Here is a 17,181-nt window from a genome sequence, read left to right on the forward strand (position 1 = left end):
TGGCTTAGCTTTGGTGGCGGAAAATATGAAGGACCATAATAGGTCACATGAGGGATTTGAGATGCTCTCTTTTCACCCTTCCCAAGTTCAACTTCCGGCATCTCCAGCTAAGAAGAATCTAAAGTATTTGGGGGAGGGAGTTTTTTGCACTAGAACTCTTCCTCAGGCTGGATGTTACAGAATAAAAAAATAAGGGGAGGAAGAGATGTTCCAGCATAATTTTAAAGTTCTCTGCTCACCGGCATTTGTGTGATGAATGTTGAAGGGAGGGTAGATATACAATGATGCCTTTGATGTCGTACCGCACTCTAGTTCCTCTGAGCAAGAAAAGAACAAATGATCTTTCTTCCTGGAATGACAAAGTCCAGCAGTCTTTCTTTAACCTGGGAAAGAACATTGCCTTGGACTCAGGAGAGCCACTGACAGAGAAGACTATACTAGATAGACTGATGGTCTGACTTTGTAGAAGGGAGCTTCAGATGTTTATTGTCTACCTTTGGGCTTTCAAGTCCTTGAGGAGCCATTTATAAAGAAAGTCACATCAGGAGAGGGAAGTATAGCAGACTTCCGGAGAGAAAGAGTACTTCTTAAAGCAGGGTGGCCAGGCCGCAGCTGGCAACTCTGGGGAGCAAAAAGACATCACTTCGATAAAAACCAAAAGTGAAGTCACTGGGTGCTCTAGGATTTTGAAAAAACTCTGTTATAAAACAGGCCTAGCGTAAAGTGAAGTAAACTGTATGGGCTGCATAAGGGATTTTGACAAGGATTTTAAAGGGAGACTAGTCACTGGATTCCAAGCACACCCGAATTTTTATTCACAAATACAGTGGACTAGATTAAACCAATTTTTCCACTGAAGAAAAAGGGAGGAGGGAATCCTTTTGACTATACCAATGGTGCGGACTGTGGGACCTGCATTGACAAATTACTTAGCCAATTTTGGTAGGGAGAATTGCAGTTTCTCAGAGTGCAATCCTACGCAGTGTTAATCTAGTCTAGACTGGAGTAGCTCTTCATAGCATTGCAGGGGTTTAAAATCCAAAACTATCTTTTGGGCAGTCTGAGTCTGCTGTTTCTCATGGATTATTTTTATTTCTCCTCCGTTTGACTTGTGTTACTCATTTTCTGAGAACTTTCAGAAAACAACCGAATGATAACCAAATGCTTTTCATTCTTTTTAACTGAGTGAATAAGGCCCGATTTAAAGATGACCCTGGTGGGATAGAAGAATTTACCTGGATGACTTTGCATAATGCCGATCAAATTCACAGCAGCGCATGCCAAAATATACCCAATAAATAACAATAAAGATATGATAGACTGTATTGCGTGAGCCAGCAAGAATCCACACACAATAGTATATATATCAACAAGATACAAAAAATATATCAAGGGGCTGAATCGAAGCCAACGCTTTCATAGTCCCAGTGCCAAAAGACCACCGCAGTGGTAGAAACGGCGAGGCATTAAGTAAAACACGGCAGGATTCCGGTAAAGCTGTCCTGTTTCACTATGTCTTCATCAGATGTGTAAATGCTCCTCATGATTCAAATTGCACAATGCAATCCTAAATAACATCATACTAATAAAAAACCTCTATAACAAAATCAGTCCAATAAAAAAAAGTCAAGTAATAACTTACTGCGGACTGCAATATTGCAAATTCCTGATGTCGATCTAGGACTCATATGTCCAGGTAAGTGCAGCCTAATTGTAAAGTATACCATTAAAGGGATCAGGACCTGGCACACAGATTCCTAACTAAAACATGCCAAATCTACTGAGGTGCATCATGCCCTGAGTGCAGCGCTAGCATTCTGGTGCAGTGCGCTAGGCCAGCCTGCAGATCTCTGGTATGCTAATGTTGTACTCATAGCAGCTAAGGGCTATGCTTCAAACTAAATACTGGGTGTACACAAAGTCACATATCTGAGCCCTTCTGTCCTGCCAGTATCACATTTAAATCACACCTAATATCTTCCTTCCTCCTAAAAGCAGAAGAAATCTAGTACGGTACTACAGTATGGTAGCTTAAGAGTCCAAGCTGTCAATCAAGAAGCTGCCCTACAGGGGTTTAATAATACTAATCCATGTAAGGATTTTCTAAGTATTCCCTCTATAATGCATGTGATGTGCTTGCTGCTTGCTAAAGCATTATGTGAATGAGAAGATGTTATTATTATTTACTTACTGAATTAATTAATCATCATATTCATAATACTAGAAGAAGAATGAGAATCACCCTTCTTAGATGTACATTATACAGTTTTCTCTCTCTGTCCTGGGGCATTAGAGATAAAGCTAGTTTGCAGGTCACAATGTCCTTTGTAACAACCCTGTTTATGCGTTCAGGGGACAAACAGTACAGTCCTAAACAGAATTATACCCTTCTAAGCTCATTTACTTCAGTGCACTTAGAATGGAACAATTGTTCAGGATTGCATGGAGAGTGTGGAATAGTATAGAATAGCCTGATCTTGTCAGATCTTGCACAGTAAACTGGGTTGGTACTTGGAAGGGAGATCACCAAGGAAGATATTATCCAGCATAAGCTTCTGTAAATTACATTCCACTTTTTTAGAGCTATCTGAAGAAGCAGGCTCTAGTCCATTGACGTTTATGCTGGAATATAATTTTTGTTACTCCTTAGAGAGTCACAAGATTCCTGTTTTTGCACAATAGTAGATGCTGAAGTTTCTCTTCATAGGGAGGACTGAGTGTGAGGAAACTAGGGTGGTAGGATCCCAGAAGATCCACTGCATTTCCCATAGTTCTTTCCAAGTCCTTATTGGCTGTAAATCCTCTCTGTACTAAAAGGAAAGTGATGCCACAGAGACACAATTCCTTGTAGGCAAAACAGTCATCTTCTCTTAAGTGTGGACAGAGGCTGGTTTTTCAAGGGGAGGGGTCTTTCAGGAGGAGAGAAAAGCTGGTGGCCTATTGTAATGTCCGAAACCTCTGCCCTTGTGTTGCAGGTCACTTTCCAAATAAGGCCATGCCTTCAGCTGGAACTTTGCCCTGGGTCCAGGGGATTATCTGTAACGCCAACAATCCTTGCTTCCGCTATCCGACACCCGGGGAGTCTCCAGGCATTGTTGGAAATTTCAACAAATCTATGTGAGTACCAAGGTTCATTTATTGGTCTCTAACATACAGAAGAGAAAGGGATGCACAGGGAGAAGAGAAGTGGGTTTGAATGACTGTGCTATATGATCGGCAGTGCTAGCTACTCTTTTGTACACCTGTGGGGAAGCCTTTGTATGGAAAGTTTTGAGGCTGGCAAGGGAAGCCTGGGGTTAAAAGGGTAGGAGGGGCCATAGAGAAGGGCATTGGTATGGGGGACATGGAGGGCAGCAGGAAAGCCATCTTAAAGATCTCTTTCGGACCAACTGGTACGTGAGGAAGCATCACTTACGTGTTTTTTAAATAACTCTTTATTTTAAATGTAGTTTATCATAACAGCAACAACAAAATATAAAAAGTTATTTGCTATTTTAAGTTGTGAAGATACCTTGTCTAAATTCAAAAGGTTCCACACCTTCTTATACCACTGCCCAGTGGAAGGCATCTTAGCTTTTTTCTAGTGTGAGGCAATCAGAGTTAAAACCACATTTTGTTATTTAGACTTCTAGAGGAAATGAGGAAAGGTGTGTCATGACTGCTACTGCTGATGTAAAAGAATGAAACATTTCTGAGGACAGCCTCCCATAAAGATTCACTCAAAAGCTACAGTAGTTGGTCCACCCGTGTTAGTGGCAGCTCTGACCATTCTGAGGAATTTTATTGGCCAGAAATTCCAGATAGTGCCTCTTCCTACTAAATTAACATGGAACATATGTTATATATGATTTTATTGTATAATAAATTGATTTTATTGTATAATAGAATAATTCACATGCCTTACTGAAATGAGTGGGAGCTAGCAAGGTGGTTCTCTTCCACACCTCCCATGCTCTTCAATGGGACTTGCACAGGAGAACTTTCCATTGGAGGAATCGTTTGTCATTGTTACAGAAAACAGAATGTGGGGTTATGCAGTCCATCTGGCTAAAACATTTCTCTTTTTTTGTCTTTCTCTCTGGTTTCCTTAGAGTTTCCCGGTTGTTCTCAGATGCCAAACGATTGCTGTTGTATAGCCAGAAAGACACCAGCATTAAAGATGCACAGAAACTTGTGGGAAAGCTGCATAAAGCTGGGAAATCTGTGTCAGGTAAACAAACGGGGCGGGGAAGGCTGTTGGAGTACATCTTGCAAGGAGTGTTCATGCTGTTTCAAAAATAAGGGAACGCAGAAAAAAAAGTAATCAGTTATGTTTACATCAGGGGATTGCCAATCGGTTCACAAAGCTAATTTAGCTTAATTTTTATTGGTTTTTATATTTTAACATTTCAACACAGCTTTTTCTAAAGCAGTGAACAATAAAATCAAATATAACAATATCTAAAATCCAACAGATTACAAACAAAATCAGAAAACCAAAATCTCTAAATAAATCTTTAAAAGGCTAGCGTGGGGTGGGGGACTCTAATCTGGAGAACTGGGTTTGATTCCCCTCTCCTCCACATGAAGCCTGCTGGGTGACCTTGGGCCAGCCACAGTTAGGGTTGCCATCCCCCCGCCGGAGGTGGGGGATCCCCCACTTCAAGCCCCCTCACCCCAGTGCCGTTCAGCCAGCCGGCAGGAGGACTTACTACCTGCGAAGGGAGGCCATCGTTGACGCGTCAAGGTCACTTCCAGAAGTGATGCCATCACGTCACCAACAACCGTGGGGAGGCTCTGGTGTTTGGGCAAAACTCTATGGTAAAAATGGCTTCTATCATCGTTTTTGCCCATATCCCAGAGAGTCCCAGCAATTGCTGGCGACATGATGATGTCATTTCCAGAAGTGATATTGACACCGGGCGTCCTTTGCAGGTGGTAAGTCCCCCCCACTCACAGTTCTCTCAGAACTGTCTGCCCCACCTACCTCACCATGGGGCTGTTGTGGAGAGAGGAAGGGAAAGGGTTTGTAAGCTGCTTTGAGATGCCTTAAGGTAGAGAAAAGCAGGGTATAAAAACCTACTTCTTCTGAGAAGTCAGGGGGGAAAACCCCTGTATACAGTCAATTAAAAATCAAACCCTGCCCAAATACCTGCTGAAAGAGGAGAGTTTTAATCTATGCTTAAAAGTCAGAAGAGATGGACCTGAGTGAATCTTTACAGGGAGTTTCAAAGACTGGGAGCCACCATAGAAAATGCCGTTTCATGTCTTCATTCCCCGCACCACTGATCGAAAGGGAACGCAGAACCAAAGTGCCTGCAGAAAATCTTTGTGTATGAGTGGGTTGATACAAAAGTCTTAAGAAGCATGTACGTGAGAGAAAGACAGATTGAGGGTCAGATTACTCATTTCTGCTAAACTGGATCAACAGCCGACAGGCAGCAAGAGGGGCTTACCATGTTCCTGCACGCTGCGGCTATAGGGAGCAACCTTAGGGGAAGCGTCCCTCCCCCTCCTCTCGCTGACCAATGGCCGTCAGTCGGCGAGAGGAGGTCCAAAGGGCGTGGCAGCACCCCTGCAAGCTGCGGCCCCAAGAACACCCTCAGGGAGGGCCGCCCTATCCCGCACCTCTGCGGCAAGGCCCCGGAGCTCCCGAGGGCCACAAAAAATGTCCTCAGGGGCCGCATACGGCCCCCGGGCCTGAGGTTCCCCATCCCTGTGCTAAATCTTCCTTCAAGGGAGAACTTCCTCTGATGGAGAATGTTTTTTTTTCCTGATGGAGAAAAATCTTCCTTTGTTGAAGGAATTTTTTCCCCTCCTTTGGAGAAAGGCAGTCATAGAATCCATCCCAATATTTAATCTTACTTTGAGTTTTATACTTAACATCCCTGTGTGGCACACCAGTGTTACCTCCTTGATATAGAGGAGGGGGCGGAGGATGAGGGAACAAGGGTTTGCCTTATTGAATTTGTGTCTGAGGTGAGCAGTGAACAGGGACATTCTGGCTTGCCCCTTTGCTACTGCGCAGTGGCTGAAGTTGCTCTCTTAGCAACTCCGCAGTGACATTTCTAAAATTAATGCCTTAAAAATGAGAGCTAGCAAATTGTTTACATCAACAAAGCCTGAGGCACATTCATGTTTCTTTAATAAGGCAGCTTAAGAAAAATGCAGACCGGAGTGTGTGTGTTTTTTTGAAAAAGAAGAACATTGTTTGCAGCAATTCAAAAGGTCTGAGTCCGACAGACTCTATATTGTTGGCAAGGGCTGTGGTGAACAGAAGCACGCTTGTCCTTTATGGTAAACATTCACTCAGTCTCAAGGCAAATTAGTCAGAAGCTGATGTTGCAATGACCTATTCCTTCAGGGCTCAGGGTTGTTTTTTTAAAAAAAGAAAGCACTAGAAGCCTCTTTCAGGATTAGATGGTCATTGTTTAATGGACAAAGAAAAGGATCTAGAAGGTTGGGCCCACTTTGGTATTGTCCACATCCTGTAGGAGGTTTCTGGACAATGTATTTATTTATTTTCTAATAGTTTCCTCACATTTATATCCTGCCCGCATTCCCGGCAAGCTGGGCTCTGAGCGGGTCACAACGTTTAGTATAAAAATGTATTTTAAAATCAACTCCCCAGCAACGAGTAAAACAAGATGGCAACAGTAAAATTCAAGAAATAGAGCCACTGGGGGAAAAAAAAACCCAGGCCAGGCAGTAACCTCCAACCTAAGTTGGGGGGAGTGGATGGGGAGGCCAGCAAAGATGGTATCGGAAAAGCTTGCGGCCGCCCTCATTCGTAAGCTTGGCGGAACAGCTCCATTTTACTGGCCCTGTGGAGCTCATTTAGGTCCCGCAGGGCCCTGATGTTATTAGGGAGGCTGTTCCAAGAGGCTGGGGCCAGTGCCGAAAAAGCCCTCTTTTGCAGGGCAAGGTTCCCTTTCATGAAAACCTATTTGCGGTGTTCTTGTTATAACTGTTTATTTATGAGCGGATGGGTGGCAGGCAGAGCTGGATTTTAGGCATAGGCTAAGGGCAAAATTATAGGTTATGCTTCGCGAGAGTTGCCAGTGGGGACTGGCAGCCATATTGCAGCTGTGAGTAGGGCTACCAGGTCCCCCTTCACCACTGGTGGGAGATGGGGTGGTAGGGTTGCCAGATGGAGATGGAAATCCTGGAGATTTGGGGGTGGAGCCTGGGGAAGACAAGGACCTCAATGGGGTACAATGCTATAGACTGTGGCCTCCAAAGCATCAATTTTTTTCCATGGGAACTGATCTCTGTAGCCTGGAGATTAGCTGTAGTTTTAGGGGATCCCCCGGTCCCACCTGAAGGCTGGCATCCCTAGCTGTGAGTCCCAAGTGACGACACCTGCGTAAAAGTGCAGCAGGGGCCTGATTCAGATTAGGACCGTGGCACAAGGAGAGGAAGGGTTCTTTCCTTCCCCCTAGCCATTTTTGGGAGCTGAAATGGCCTGGGCACTCTGGGCAGCGCTGTTTGCCACATGAGGAGGCTGCATGGGCAAGCATTCAGTGCAGTGTGGCTCCCAGATGGGGCAAATAATGTCTCCTGCTGGGCCCCCTTGGCTATTTTGGCTGCCAAAATTGGTGTGTGGTGGGGAGGCAGGAGCTGCACCTTCTCCCATGCTGCAGTCCCGATCTGAATCGGGACCATGATGCGCTTTTACACAGGAGTTGCTGCTGGAGACTAGCAGCTGCAGTATTTATTTTATTCCCCACTTTTCTCCCCAGTGGAGCCCCAAAGTGGCATACAACATTTTCCCATTCTCCCTTTTACCATCACAACAACCCTGTGAAGTAGTTAGACCAGTGATGGCGAACCTTTTAGAGACCGAGTGCCCAAACTGCAACCCAAAACCCACTTATTTATCGCAAAGTGCCAACACGGCAATTTAACCTGAATACTGAGGTTTCCTCCCAGCTGGGTGGTGGGGAGTCCAGGGAAGGGGGGGCTTTGAAGGGCTCTGCGCTGCAGGCAGTGCGGAGCCCTTCAAAGCCCTCGCCGCCTCCACGCGTGCCCACAGAGAGGGCTCTGTGTGCCAAGTCTGGCACGCGTGCCGTGGGTTCGCCAACACGGAGTTAGACTAAAAGAGCGTGGCTGGCCCAAGGTCACCCAGTAAGCTTCTGTGACACTGTAAGGATTTGAATTTGGGTCTGCCAGATCCTCGTCTGACACTAGCTACTATACCACACCAATACGGCTGCAAGTCCTTGTGGTGATATCATATAAAACATAATGTGTCGTTTGGCCCTACATAGACTACATTTGCTATCAGTTCTTTTTTTCCTGAAGTGAAGTTTTGGGGTAAATTTTGAGGTTCCTGCTTGGGTGAAATATCTGAGGAATTCTGAGAGGAACGTATTTATTCCTAAAATCTATGCGCTGCCTATCTGGTAGGTTACAAATAAAATAGTCTCACACAAAAACATTAAAACAGTAAAAAGGAAAAATGTCTTAAGAGCAAAGATAGAAGTTAAAACGCACAATTAGTTTAAAGAAATAAGAAACCAGCAGGGTAAAGCAACAAACCAGCTTACCAAGTGGCTGGGGGAAAAAAATCCCATCCATTTATTTGCCAGCAAATTGGGGCAGTTCCAAGCAATAACAATACTTTGCTGCTCACAGTTTTGAAATTTGTGTCCCTGTTGCTCCATCCGCCATATTCACTTTGCTTTTACATCCTGACTTTGGGGCTTTTTATTTGTTGTTGGTTTGGTAATGTGATGACTGTGCTTGCCCCGGTGTTCTGCCAGTCATCTAGAAAGGTCTAGAAGCCAAGCGCTTGGTTGTCTGGGCACTGAGTCAGCCCTTGGCACAAAGCCAGGCATTAATCTAGGGAGACTGCAGTATGATGCCATTAACTGCCCGTGTAGGAAATATATGGCTTAGTCAAGATTTTAATAGTAGGGCTTTAAAAAAACCAAAAGCCTCTAGCTACTCTGACAAGCAGGCAGCAGGCACCCATCTGTGTCCCAGTAAGGATTTTGGTAATTTTTTTGTTCACAATAATCTCTAAGAAAATTTGAAGGAACATCAGTTCCCATGACGTACACACGCGCTGAGAGTCAGTGTAGTATAGTTGTTAGAGTGTTGGACAAAGATCCGAGAGACCCAGGTTCAAATCCTCAGTCTGCCATGGAAACTCACTGGGTGACCTTGGGCCAAACAGTGACCACACACTCTTGGCCTAACCTACTCAAAGGGTAGGGTTGCCAGGTCCCTCTTTGGCGGGAGATTTTTTTGGGGGAGCCTGAGTAGGGCGGGGTTTGGGGAAGGGAGGGACTTCAATGCCATGGAGTCCAATTGCCAAAGCAGCCATTTTCTCTAGGTGAACTGATCTCTATCGGCTGGAGATGAGTTGTAATAGCAGGAGATCCCCAGCTACTACCTGGAGGTTGGCAACCGTATCAAAGGGTTGTTGTGAGGGTTAAATGGAAGGAGATAAGAACAATGTGAGCTGCTTTGGGTCCCCAGTTGGGAGAAAGGGGTGTATAAATTAAGCAGATACATAAATTTCTATCATCCCACTATTGCCTCTAGGCACACAGGTTTTGGAAACAACACACAGCCGTGAAAATAGGATGAATAGTACACCCCACAAACAGAAAACCCTTCTTCTGCTCTGCCCTCATCTGCCTCTTCCATGCAAAGGATCTAAGCGGCATCTGAGCTGGTTGACCAAGCTCTGATCTTTGCTGGTAGAACTTGCAGAGTCATAGATGTTTTTTTAAAAAATGTGAAAAGAGCTAGAAAGTGCTCTTGTAGCACTTGCTGGACCTTTATCTGAAGCTGTTCAGCTTTATTATGCTGAGAAAATGCTGGGTTTGGGTGACAGAGCTCTGTGTCTGATACTTCCACTTCCAAGAATCAGAAACCGAGTACATAACTTGTTGATATACACAAACAACGAACAGCCTGTTCAGTCTTTAGGCTAAAGTGACATTTCGGCTTTCTCTTTCCTCTGATAATTTAATGGTTTTTCAGGCCATTTTTATCCATGCGGCTTTGGAGGTTTTTTGTGAACTGTTAAAATTATGATAGGATAATTAACTCCCCCTCCCTGGGATACTTTTACATAAAGAGAGCAAACACCCTGTTTTGCTTTTCATTCTCATAACCAGATCCAGGCTGTTGTGGCTAAATCAATTCTTTTTTGGTCGCCTAAAGGCTAGTGCATAGCTTGTTTTCATTCTTCCTCACCAACTGCCGAGCCAGATCATAAATATTGTTGATTGTGCTTGTAACTGTTGTGTCAGGGTAACCTGATCCATTGTGAGATTGAAATGTTTTTAGATTTTTTTTTCCAGAAAAGGAAATGGGATCTGCATACTGACACCTTCTTACAAAAGCCAAGGCAGGAAGGGTGTTTGCAGGTTACAGGGAAGCAATGTACAGAAAATGAAAAAGAACCTTCTAGGATGTACAATAGTATGTGGAGGGGCACTTTCTTGTTGTGAGAATAGCGGTGTTACGAGGGTCCCTGTTCTCATCTGTGAAATGTTCCAGGGCTCTGTTCAGTCCTTACAATTTTGATGATCCAACTGCAGGGAATTAGAGATTTTGTTAAACATGATTCTCTCAATACGTGTGTTTGCCATTTTGTGTAAATAGGGCAACACTTGTATTTTCCAGCTTTGGTACGTACAGTTGGAAACCTATATTTTATAAAGGGTATGTGTTGGTGCATATTGAGGCTGGAGAATACATGCACTGCTATGTTCACACAAGATGGAGACCATGCATATTGGGAAGGATTGTGGGTAGTGTGCTCTTCCACTATGTGATATGACTGAACAGGACTTACAAAATTAGTACAGATTCCTTCCTGGAGCAGTATGTCTGGCTCTGAGACTAAATGACGGCTCCTCTACAGCAATGAAGCCATAAAGCGCCTGATCTATATATAACACAGCAATCAAGTTCTTAACTGAGATAAACAGTGCAATTACGAAGCTTAATGAAGTGTGGGACTGCTGAAGCCACTGCCACTATAATTTAATATTGATTAGTGGTGAGAGCAACATTGGTGAATGATGGCGCTATCACTGGAGCCATCTTGTCGAGGGTGATCGGTGCCGCACTCTTGTGAGGAATGGATGAGGTGTCTTGGCTTCGTGTTAGTGTTCATCTGGAGATAGTTTTGTGTGCTGCTGGCTTGGGACTGAGGAACAGTGCTGTGACTGGAGGGTGAATCCTTACCAATATCTCTGGGTATGAATCCTCAGCCAACTAGAGCACCCTGAAGCGTAGGGTGGAAATTAGACCCCATGGAAATTATTAAAAGGATCTTTGCCAAGGGGAGCAGTGATTCTTGGATCCCAAGGCCTTTCAATTGTATGGAAGTTGAATGAAAAATTTGACCAGATAATGTTAGAACTAAGCAACGGAATTGTTAATTGTGTGAGGCAAAGTGCCATCAAGTCACAGTTGATTTAAGGCGACCCCGTACAGTTTTCAAGGCAAGAGAGGTTCAGAGGTGGTTTGCCATTGCCTGCCTCCGCGTGAGCTCAGAGTTCTGAGAGAACTGTGACTGGCCCAGGGTCACCCAGCAGGCTTCATGTGGAGGAGTGGGGAATCGAACCCAGTTCTCCACTTTAGAGTCCACCACTCTTAAACACTACACCATGGCGGCTCTCCAATTTGGTGTTAATCACGATCAGTGGCGCTCTTTCATTCTGCTCACAAATGGTTACCCAAACTTTGGGTTGAATCCAACCAGCTCTTTTGCGCACCCCATTCCCTTGCTTACTACGGCCCCCATCCCACATAGCCTTTATTCACACAGGCCCCACAATTCCCAGGATAGACTTTTTTGTTGGTCAAATGGGACCCCTGTGCCCTTTTTTCACCAATGGAAAACCTGGTTGGATCCAACGCTTTAGAATGAATCCAGCCAGAGTGATAAGGGTAATAGATACTGCAATGGAAGCGTGAACATGCATTTTATTTGAGAAACCCCTCCAGAAGTTCAGAGATGAGCTGTGGTATTGAGACACCCGGGAAGTTTGAAGTCAGCATATCATGACATATCACTGGTGGTCTGCCTGCAGTGACTCATTATCCCCTGCTGCTTTTAATTGAACTTGTGTCAGACACTAAGGGCTCTGTATCTCTGGGCAACTCCTTTTGCTGTGTGCCAGCTTCTAAGCTGGCTGCACGCCTAGTTAATTTGAGTGTGTGTGTTTAATGATGGCTCTTGCTGTATATGACTGTGTTATTCTTGGAGGGTAAAAAAGCACAGTGACCCAAAGACAGTTTTTCTTGCCACCGTAGTCCAGATATGGGTAGAATGATAGTGATTCTATCAGGAATACATAAATGTTTTTAGAAGTTGATGGAAGTGCATAAGTCTCTTCATTTCTGTAATGTCACATTGTTTGTTTTGGATCAAACCCTTTATTTTGCAGCATGATCCAAAGATTCCTCAGTCTTTCCCCCCCCCCTCCCCAGTCTACAGCAGAGGGATAAAAGCCCTAGTCTAATTTTCAGGGTTATGATAATGCTTAATGATATTATATTATCCCACCTTGTGACTCAACTTCGTCATTGGCACCACTGTGGCTTCATGAAGGAACTAGACTAGTGGTCCCAATCTTGTTTACCCTGTGGATACTTCTGGATTTTGAGAACAGGCTTTACCACAAAATGAATGCCTCTTGGATTGGCTGGACCAATCACAAAATGTTGGAGGTTGCAATCCAAGCATCTTCCTTCAGTGGAGGCATCTTCTTTTGATTAGGTGTTCTGTACAGAGATGATGCCTCCCGGGTTCTTCTCAAGCACCTCCCTGCTTCATTGAGCTGGAGGAAAGCTGTGGCTGTTTGATTAGGAAAAGAAGCAAATGTGCACCAGGAAACCCATGGGTGGTATGTTGGCTATCAGTAGACTAGACCTATGGTGTGTTTCCCAAAATTGAACTTGATAGGCAACTCCTCCTCTTAAAAACCACCATGTATACATTGCTTTCCTGCCATATTTAATGGCGCCATGGGGGCAGGATGGTGATAATTCATCTCAGATTTTCCTTTGTATTGACAAAGCTTGTATAGTGGATAGAATGACCTCAAGTTAGAGTGTGATGAAAGAAGCACAACAGAGATACAAGTCTGGGCAAGCCCTAAAATGGGCATAACACTATCTTGGCTTGAAATCTCTGCAACGATCCCATTCATGTGATCATCCATGAAATTACAGGTGTTTCAAGCAAAATTTGCCTCTCTCCTACCTGATTACTGTCTGCTGCCCCCTTACCCACATTAGCCTGGCTGAAAATTAGAGTCAGAGCAAAAGATTACCGCTCCCCGAATTAGACAATTGGGAAGGGTAGAGTATAATGCCATAGAGTCCACCTTCCAAAGCAGCCTTTTTCTCCAGGGGAACTGTTCTTGATTGTGAGATCAACTGTAATAGTGGGAGATCTCAAGGTGCCACCTGGACGTTGGCAACCCTAGTGCCTACCCAGGCCAGTAGCAACATCCTTTTTGCACCCAGGAACCATCTTCAACCCCCCCTTGCTGCTTAAGAACAATATTTACTTTTTTTGGTTTCTTCCTCTCCCTCTGCTCTTTTTCTTCTTCTGATTCTCATTCCCTCTTCCAAAAGATGAGCATGGTGCCTTAGATGCAGCCTATCTTGGACCAAGTTGCAACTCACTAGTTGGACCCTGCCCCCCTCTTTCCTTGCTCAGGTTCTTCCTGATCTGCCATCTCCGCTTTCTTCCTATACCTAAATGCGCCAGAATCCTCTGCCCTCTTTGTAAGGTAATCTGAGCCCACCTCAACAGTGCCCTCTACTCAACTTCATGCAAGACCAGGTTCTGTTTTGTTGAATCACAGTATTTGATGCCTGCTGCAATGCTACTATGACTGTTGTCGCAAGAAACAGATATCAGTGATGCTGCATGGTTGGCCCGTGGGTGGGGTAGAGTTGCTGGGGTTAGACAAACCAAAATAAGTCTAATCAAGTTTTGTGCAATCTAATCTTGAATAGATCCAAGAGTGGGTCTTTCTGAGAATCCCTTTGCCATAGATAGTAACATCTTAGTAAATTCTCTGTGGCTTTGCAAAAGGATCATGAAGGGCTAAAGATTTCCAAGGACCCAAGGCTTCTTCCCCCCTTGCCCCAGCTCTCTAGGTTTAACAGTGATTTAAGGTTGTCACCACTAAGACATAAAATCGGCATTTGTAGCTGTTCTGGCAGTTGAATGTATATGATGTTTAATTGCTTTTTTAGTTATGGAGCTTGTAAACATTGGAGCAAATTTATGACTCTGCTAAATGCTCTCTGTGTGACTTAAGAGAAGTGTCTAGCTTTGCTCTGGCACAGCTCCTTCTTATAAATTATGAAGCAGAATGGTGAGTTTGTGTATGTGTGCAACCTCTGCAGACTGGAAACACTATGCACTAGTGTGTTCAGTAGCATCAATCCTGATCAGTGAAGGTTGAACATTTTGAGCTTGCGAGACAACCCTGTTGATGTTACCAAGCTTATTCATGGCTTCAAAATCTTTTTTCTTTTCTTTTCTATTCTGGATTGGCAGGCATCCAAAGTAGCATTATCCAGGGCTATTGGGATAATATTAAGTAGGATTGACGCAGATACTTTGAAATCCTCCGTAATCTGAATGTGTGCGTAGCCTTTGATCAAAACCCCGATGAGGGTAGGAGATCACAAGGCTTTCCTCACCTCCCTGGATGAATAGGGCTGCCAGGTGGGTGGTTTCAGTGGGTAATTGCCCGCCAGTCCACCCAACTGCTCCACAGCGGCAGTCATGTGCTCATGCAGCCGTGCGCAAGCAGTGATGTCAGTTGTAGGTTTACTCCTGGAAGCGCCGCATTGCTGCAGCTGCTTTAGCCCTCAACCCCCCCCCCCATTTGCTAAATGGCCATGGTGATGCGGTGCTTCCAGAAGTAAACCCGGAAGTGACGTGATCATGTGCATGTGGCCGCCCCAGCCCTACCCCCTAAAACCTCCCACTGGTCAAGAGGGGGGATCTGGCAACCCTATGGATGAATCACTCTTAAGGATTTCCTTTGCATGCCCAGCAATTTTGCAAGGGAAACTTGCAGCGGTCCCTGATTTGGGTGTTGCCAAATATTCTTTTCCCACCGACTACTACCGCCAACAGCCTATTTGTTAACTGTGATTCAGTTATGTAAAGGCTGATGGTGACCAGTAGTAGCCATCAGTAGGTCACCCCTTTTGTCCTACCGAAAGCCTACATTTGAAGATAGCTGAGAAGTCATGTCAGAGTATGATATATGGATGTTGGAGGTTGCACTGGTATCCCAAGGCCTTATGTTTGACAGTCCTGCTGTAGTCATGAGTGTTATAGTGTCTATAGAGTCGAACTAGGATCTGGGAGAGTCCAGATCAAATCCCACTATGCTATGAAGTTTGCTGGGTGACATTGGACCAGTTATTCTCAGCCCAACTTAACTCACAGGATGGTTGTGAGGATAAAATAGAGGAGGGGGAATCATGTACAACGCCTTGAGCTCCTTGGAGGAAGGGCAGGGATCAAACTGGATTACGATCATCTTCCCTTCCCCTCCCCACAACAGACACCCTGTGAGGTAGGTGGGGCTGAGAGTGTGACTAGCCCAAGGTTATCCAGCTGGCTACATGTGTAGGAGTGGGGAAACAAATCCAGTTCACCAGATTAGCGTCGGCCGCTCATGTGGAGGAGTGGGGAATCAAACCCAATTCTCCAGATCAGAGTCCACCCCTCCAAACCACCGCTGTTAACCACTACACCACACTGGCTGTCAGAGGGGGGAAAAAGTCTTTTGGGTTCCTGTCCCTGAGTTTTAATATGTCCTTCCACAGACTGTTTGTTTAGCTCCTAAACAAATTAGGACAATTCTGTTTCACTGGGTGTACTGTTTTAAATATTGTTTCTGTTGCTACTCTTGGTTGTTTTGTTAGACTGTTAGACTGTGTTTAATTTGTTTTTTGTTCTTTTATTTGATTGCTTTTGTGTATTGCTTTGGGGAACCTTAGTTGACAAGCTGTGGGTTCAGTTCCATTCTTGTCCTTGAAGTTCCAGGTCTCTGTTTTGAAGAATTTCTCTCTCTTTTCCAACATCCCCTTTTCTGCCACAACGCTCACAGGTGTTCTGTTAAAACAGTCCTGAAAAGTTTTCATCCTCAAGTAACCTTCAACTGGTTCTAGCCCAGCTTTTCCCTCAAGCCCTCTGGTGACAGCGATTATTTTGCTTGCAGAACAAAAAAGCTACAGGGAACATGTAATCGGAGAACTAGGCTAGAGAGCGTTGACCGACAGTAACCCGGGAGAGCGTGTTTGGGCGAAGAATAGGAAGCATTTCTTTCTTCCGCCTTCATAACTCTTTAGACCAGGCTGGTAGCCTGCCAAGTCAGGTCTGAACAACACAATACTAATGGTGAATGGCGCAAGGAGCGAGAAAGAGAAGAGTCGGTTCTTCATAGCAAGCAGTTTCCCTGTCTTTCGTCTCTCTCCCTCCCTCCCGGCTCTGTGGAGATTTATGGAGTTCTCCTTGCAGGCCTTTTGGCACACTGTGCGTTTCTTCTTGCAAGCGGCTGAGCCCATTAACATTTCAAAAATCTCAGACGGCCTCGTGGTCCGGCAGCTGCTGCCCTCTCAGGATCCGGCAGTGTGAGGGAACGCAGGCTACCTTGTGTTGTCCTCTATGGCCACTTTCCTCACAGAGATTGTTTTGTTGTTTTCTGTCACCCACCAGTGGGTGAAATCCTTACTAAGCCACGTAGGTGTCCACAGTTCAAGAAACAGATTTGGACTGAGGAGTGTTTGAAGTGTGGGACAGGGACACAGATTTGCTCCTCGGGCTTAACGTTTGAGGAAAGATGAAAAAATATGTAATCACATGCATGGGCCATGTAATTTAGATCAGCAGTTTTCCAAACGTTTGCGCCTTGAGGTTCCTTAGAAGCTCTTTGAGTGTTCTTCAGTATAAAGTTCAGTAATGATGGATCAGGTTTCCTTGGCCTAGAAGATAGCTTCACCACCACTACTGAACCTATTGTAAGTTGGGTGTTCAGCTTCATCCTGAGTGACATTCAAGCTTCACAAAAAAATATTAAAAAGGAGCTTTAGCAGTGATGTTACAATGAGATTGTCTTCAAAGATCTAATTTTTAGCATTAAAAAATCAGCTCAGAAGTATATGAAGGCTACTGCGCCTTGAAAACCC

The 17,181-nt window shown here is 44.7% G+C and overlaps 1 protein-coding gene across 1 annotated transcript in view; it reads left to right on the forward strand.

The window, feature by feature from the left end:
* Positions 1–2,975: 2,975 nt before the first annotated feature.
* The window catches only part of LOC130493177 (phospholipid-transporting ATPase ABCA1-like), a gene marked incomplete at both ends in the record, with an annotated part of 62,272 nt that continues 48,066 nt past the window's right edge, over positions 2,976–17,181 (forward strand). The window contains 2 exons of the mRNA XM_056866880.1: positions 2,976–3,117; positions 4,092–4,210. Of these exons, the coding sequence (XP_056722858.1) occupies positions 2,976–3,117; positions 4,092–4,210 (261 nt within the window). The remainder of the gene's footprint in view (positions 3,118–4,091; positions 4,211–17,181) is intronic.

The sequence above is a fragment of the Euleptes europaea genome, unplaced genomic scaffold, assembly GCF_029931775.1.
Source record: "Euleptes europaea isolate rEulEur1 unplaced genomic scaffold, rEulEur1.hap1 scaffold_99, whole genome shotgun sequence".
Lineage (NCBI taxonomy): Eukaryota > Metazoa > Chordata > Lepidosauria > Squamata > Sphaerodactylidae > Euleptes > Euleptes europaea.